The sequence below is a fragment of the Coregonus clupeaformis genome, chromosome 27 (assembly GCF_020615455.1).
Source record: "Coregonus clupeaformis isolate EN_2021a chromosome 27, ASM2061545v1, whole genome shotgun sequence".
Lineage (NCBI taxonomy): Eukaryota > Metazoa > Chordata > Actinopteri > Salmoniformes > Salmonidae > Coregonus > Coregonus clupeaformis.
The window spans coordinates 50,803,643-50,810,168 of record NC_059218.1 but is presented as its reverse complement, the minus strand read 5'-3'; the positions used below and the strand labels follow the sequence as shown (position 1 = coordinate 50,810,168).

The window sequence follows — 6,526 nt, the reverse complement described above, 5'->3', positions numbered from 1 at the left end:
ACACTTCTTTCTGTTCAGACATACTATGTGCCCCCAAATACCCTATTCCCTATATAGTGCACTACTTTTGAACAGGGAATAGGGTGCCATTTGGGACAGACTTCTTTGACATTCATAGACGGAGACAGACTTCTTTCAGACTGGAAAGATGTTGACGACCCACCATGGCACGGACGTATTCTGTTGACTGGAGTTAGTTGACATACTTTCTGACTGACTTGCATGTTGATTTGAGTTACTAACCGTACAGATAAGTCCCTCTCTCTCTCTCTCTCTCTCTCTCTCTCTCTCTCTCTCTCCTCCGCTCTCTCTGTGTTCTCTTCCCCTCTCTCTCTCTCTCTCTCTCTCTCTCTGTGTTCTCTTCCCCTCTTCCTCTCTCTCTCTCTCTCTCTCTCTCTCTCTCTCTCTCTCTCCCCTTCTCTCTCTTTCTCTCTCTTTCTCTCTCTCTCACTTTCTCTCTGTCTCTCTCCTTTCTCTTTCTCTCTCCATCTCTCTCTCTCTCTCTTTCTCTCTCAGTCTCTCTCAACAACACACGGGGCATGGACATATTCTGATGACTTGACTTATACACAGGAGTTGACATACTTGTTGACTGACTCACATGTTGACTTGACTTACTTATAGTACAGAAAATTCCTCATCTCTCTCTCTCTCTCTCTCTCTCTCTCTCTCTCTCTCTCTCTCTCTCTCTCTCTCTCTCTCTCTCTCTCTCTCTCTCTCTCTCTCTCTCTCTCTCTCTCTCTCTCTCTCTCTCTCTCTCTGATAAACCTTGAACACATTTTTCCCCATCACTCCTTCCTCTATGCTGCTCTAAAGCCAGTTCCCACATGAGAAGCTATAATCTGTAATGTGATAGCGACTGGGACCACAAATCAGCCGTGGCATTTCTAACACACCGGCCCATTTTTTTCTTGAGGCCCCCACATTATTAGCCAGATAATTATCATTTTGTGCAACAAAAAAACAAGTTAGACAGGCCCAGTGTGCTAAAAATGGACCAGCCCACCTGGAATTTGCCCGAAATGCCAAATGGCCAGTCCACCCCTGGTGAGCGGTACCGCTCGTCCAGACACCAGGAAAACCTCTTGGCCCTACACCAACCTTTCTCTACCTGTTATCTACAACCCTCGCTATCTCCCAACTCCCAACTTATTTTGTACACCATTTCCTGACCTATATTCCAAATTTACTGTAGACAGACTGGTTAGGTTAGAGGTCTGATGATGTTGTGTATACGGCACATTCCAATGAACTCTGAAGTCTGAGCCAAGCAGATTACAGCAATCAATCAAAGTACAGCACAGACTAGCAGATCAACCTCATATCATAAAGTTAATATATGACAGGACGATAGCTGATTCTCTGCGAACTAAGAACTCATCAGGGACTTGAAACCTAAGCTTACTGCTTGTTATGTGATTACGGTATACTACTGTAGTCAATAAGCCAAGTACGAACACCTGTTAACAGAACGGAAATTTAATAGAATGCAAGAACAATGTAATAGAATACAAGAACAATGTAATAGAATGCAAGAACAATGTAATAGAATGCAAGAACAATATAATAGAATGAAAGAACAATGTAATAGACTGCAATAACAATGTAATAGAATGCAAGAACAATGTAATAGAATGCAAGAACAATATAATAGAATGCAAGAACAATATAATAGAATGCAAGAACAATGTAATAGAATGCAATAACAATGTAATAGAATGCAAGAATGTAATAGAATGCAAGGACAATGTAATAGAATGCAAGAACAATATAATAGAATGCAAGAACAATATAATAGAATGAAAGAACAATGTAATAGACTGCAATAACAATGTAATAGAATGCAAGAACAATGTAATAGAATGCAAGAACAATATAATAGAATGCAAGAACAATATAATAGAATGCAAGAACAATGTAATAGAATACAAGAACAATGTAATAGAATGCAAGAACAATGTAATAGAATGCAAGAACAATATAATAGAATGCAAGAACAATGTAATAGAATACAAGAACAATGTAATAGAATGCAAGGACAATGTAATAGAATGCAAGAACAATATAATAGAATGCAAGAACAATGTAATAGAATGCAATAACAATGTAATAGAATGCAATAATGTAATAGAATGCAAGGACAATGTAATAGAATGCAAGAACTATATATTAGAATGCAAGAACAATGTAATAGAATGTAAGAACAATGTAATAGAATGCAAGAACAATATAATAGAATGCAAGAACAATGTAATAGAATGCAAGAACAATGTAATAGAATGCAAGAACAATGTAATATAATGCAAGAACAATGTAATAGAATGCAAGAACAATGTAATATAATGCTCAGCTTGCCCTGTGTGCTGCATGGCAGTGGGTCCTCCTGACCAGAGAAAGAAGGAGGGCGTTCTGCTCATTCATTCCTATCCTGTGTTCCTGAGTCCTGTGGGAGCCTCATTCATTATACACATCAATATACACTATACCCATCAATATAAACATCAATATGCACTATACACATCAATATGTACATCAATATACACTATACACATAAATATATACATCAATATACACTATACACATCAATATACACATCAATATGCACTAAACACATCAATATACACTATACACATCAATATATACATCAATATACACTACACACATCAATATACACATCAATATATACTATACACATCAATATACACATCAATATACACTATGCACATCAATATACACATCAAACACATCAATATACACATCAACATACACTATGTACATCAATATACACATCAATTTGCACTATACACATCAATATACACTACACACATCAATATACACTATACACATCACTACACACATCAATATACACATCAATATCTACATCAAACACATCAATATACACATCAATATACATTATGCACATCAATATACACATCAAACACATCAATATACACTATGCTCATCAATATACACATCATACACAGCAATATACACTTCAATATACACATCACTATACACATCAATATACACATCAATATTCACATCAAACACATCAAACACATCACTATACACATCAATATACACTATACACATCAATATACACATCACTATACACATCAATATACACATCACTATACACATCACTATACACATCAGTATAACATCAATATACACTATACACATCAATATATACATCAATATACACTATACACATCAATATACACATCAATATACACTATACACATCAATATACACATCCATATACACTATACACATCAATATACACTATACAAATCAATATACACATCACTATACACATCAATATACACATCAATATGCACGTCAATATTCACATCAATACAAGAAAAGCAAAACACAATCATAGAAAACAAACACATTTGTCAGTTTAAAAAAAATCACAGACATTCACTTCTATTCATTCTCACTTGTATGTCACTTTGTAGGCTACAAACAAAGTGAATCTCGGCCACCTTGGGAGTTCGGATGACACTGAAGAATGGACCTAAGTTGTCATATTGAAGGACTTATTGTCAAACTGGATAATGTCTTATTTAACACAATTATAGGCTATTATACATAATAACAAGCAGCAAGTTTCGGTTTCATCCCATAATCAATCCATAATGACTTAATCGTTCTGTCTGTCTGTCTGTCTGTCTGTCTCTCTCTCTCTCTCTCTCTCTCTCTCTCTCTCTCTCTCTCTCTCTCTCTCTCTCTCTCTCTCTCTCTGTCTGTCTGTCCATCTGTCTCTCTTTCTATCTCTCTGTCTGTCTGTCTCTCTCTCCCTTTCTATCTATCACTCTTTCTATCTCTCTCTCACTCTCTCTCTCTCTCTCTCTCTCTCTCTTTCTGTCTCTGTCCCTATTTCTTTCTCTCTCTCTGCTTCGCCTTCTTTCTCTCTCCCTCTCTCTGCCAGAACACCCATAACCTTGCATCATCAGTTAGATTAGACATGTCTGTATGATATGGATAGTAGCCTGTTTATCAGGTTTACTCTGTTGCAATCAATATTACCATGTTCATTACTGTGTGTTATCTCTATTGGTTTATTCGTGTTCGTCTGTGGAACGAAACTCTAGGTTATAGTCAGTCCATAGCTATTTAGATCAAACTCGTGTTGGGCAAAATTGCATTTAGCCTACATTTCACAACCCATATTATCCAGATTACAGACTATACTTTTGCTGCAAAAGTTTTGCTGTTATACTGTGGTTATGAATTGGCGACCATAAACTGTTAATAGGCTATACCTATGCTATACATGATTTGTCTATAAATAATCTTGCACATCTATCATTCCAGTGTTAATACTAATTGTAATTATTTTGCACTATGGCCTATTTATTGCCTTACCTCCATAACTTGCTACATTTGCACACACTGTATATATATTTTCTGTTGTATTTTTTTGACTTTGTGTTTTGTTTTACCCCATATGTAACTCTGTGTTGTTGTTTTTATCGCACTGCTTTGCTTTATCTTGGCCAGGTCGCAGTTGTAAATGAGAACTTGTTCTCAACTGGCTTACCTGGTTAAATAAAGGTGAAATTAAAAATAAATTTAAAAAATCTAACATAAACAACGTGTTTGGCCACTATTGCCAGAGAGACATTTAACCATATAACATGTTGCGTAATTTGCTCACAAAATCCATAGGTCACACCATTTCCTGAAACTTTGTAAAATCGTGCATAAAGTTCCTCCACACAGCGCTGGAATATCGTCAACAAGTTTCACCAAGAAACTTTGTTCCAGAAGTTTGCGTTGCGTCCAAATATAGACAACTGCACTCACGCGGTGTCTGTCCGCGGCAAAGCCAACTGTCTGCGGCCAAGAAAACACTCCTCTCCCTTCCTCCCTTTTCCTTCATCCCCTGAACAAAAACAAACTCCTTACCTGTGATATCGACATATTCAGGTAGACGAACAGACCTGTGGTAGAGGCAATCTGTAGAACGACCACCACAATCACCACCATAGCGACCCACATCTTGGACGGCGCGGCATCGCGACGCGTGTTTGCCGCTGCCGCCGTGGCCGGGACCATCATATACGTGGTGGATTCGCTGCTGACGCTTCTGAAGTAATCCTGCTGCTGAAGGCTGTTCGGCGTGGCCATGGTGGCATTCCCGACGCATAAGTATCCTTCAAAAAACACAACAATGAAATCGCTGATGGGACGGGTAAATTAAATCAGTGCCAAGGCTACATGAGTGTGTCTACTGCTATTCCGAGTCCGAAAGAGTCCTTCCATTCAGTTTTGCGTGGGAGGAGAAAGCAGGGTAAAACCTATTCATTCCTCTTTGGCCCGACGACTGCTGTGCAAGGCGAGTTGAGAAAGAAAGTTAACTGGGGCAAGCCAAGTTCCAGAGAGAGAGAGTGGGAGAGAGAGAGGGAGGGAGAGAGAGTGCAGACTGAGAAAGAGAGAGAGAGAGACTGTTAATATTGTTAATATTGATTGTTTATTTCACTTTTGTATTCTATCTACTTCACCTGCTTTGGCAATGTTAACATACAGTTTCCAATGCCAATAAAGCCCTTACATTGAAATTGAATTGAAATTGAATTGAGAGAGAGAGAGAGAGCATAGCCTTGCTATTGAGAAAGGCCGCCGTAGGCAGACCTGGCTCTCAAGAGAAGACAGGCTATGTGCACACTGCCCACAAAATGAGGTGGAAACTGAGCTGCACTTCCTAACCTCCTGCCAAATGTATGACCATATTAAAGACACATATTTCCTTCAGATTACAGAGATCCACAAAGAATTCGAAAACAAACCCAATTTTGATAAACTACCTTATCTACTGGGTGAAATACCACAGTGTGCCATCACAGCTGCAAGATTTGTGACCTATTGCCACAAGAAAAGGGCAACCAGTGAAGAACAAACACCATTATAAATACAACCCTGAGTGGCGCAGTGGTCTAAGGCACTGCATCGCAGTGCTAACTGTGCCACTAGAGATCCTGGTTTGAATCCAGGCTCTGTTGCAGCCGGCCGCGACCGGGAGACTCATGGGCGGCGCACAATTGGCCCAGCGTCGTCCAGGGTAGGGGAGGGAATGGCCGGCAGGGATGTAGCTCAGTTGATAAAGCATGGCGTTTGCAACGCCAGGGTTGTGGGTTCGTTTCCCACGGGGGGCCAGTATAAAAAAATAAATAAAATAAAAATATTCACTAACTGTAAGTCGCTCTGGATAAGAGCGTCTGCTAAATGACTAAAATGTAAACCCATGTTTATTTATTTTTCCCATTTGTACTTTAACTATTTGCACATCGTTACAACACTGTATATAGACATACTATGACATTTGAAATGTCTTTATTCTTTTGGAACTTCTTTCACTTTTGTTTACTATCTACCTCACTTGCTTTGGCAATGTTAACTTATGTTTACCATGACAATAAAGCCCTTAAATTGAATTGAATTGAATTGAGAGAGAGAGAGAGAGAGAGAGAGAGAGAGAGAGAGAGAGAGAGAGAGAGAGAGAGAGAGCAAGAGAGAG

General features: G+C 38.7%; 1 protein-coding gene across 1 annotated transcript in view; it reads right to left on the bottom strand.

The window, feature by feature from the left end:
* LOC121554451 (tumor necrosis factor ligand superfamily member 10) overlaps positions 1-5,346 on the bottom strand; it is a 49,272-nt gene extending 43,926 nt beyond the window's left edge. The window contains exon 1 of the mRNA XM_041868048.1: positions 4,918-5,346. Within this exon, the coding sequence (XP_041723982.1) occupies positions 4,918-5,139 (222 nt within the window). The 5' untranslated portion in view covers positions 5,140-5,346. The remainder of the gene's footprint in view (positions 1-4,917) is intronic.
* Positions 5,347-6,526: the final 1,180 nt, after the last annotated feature.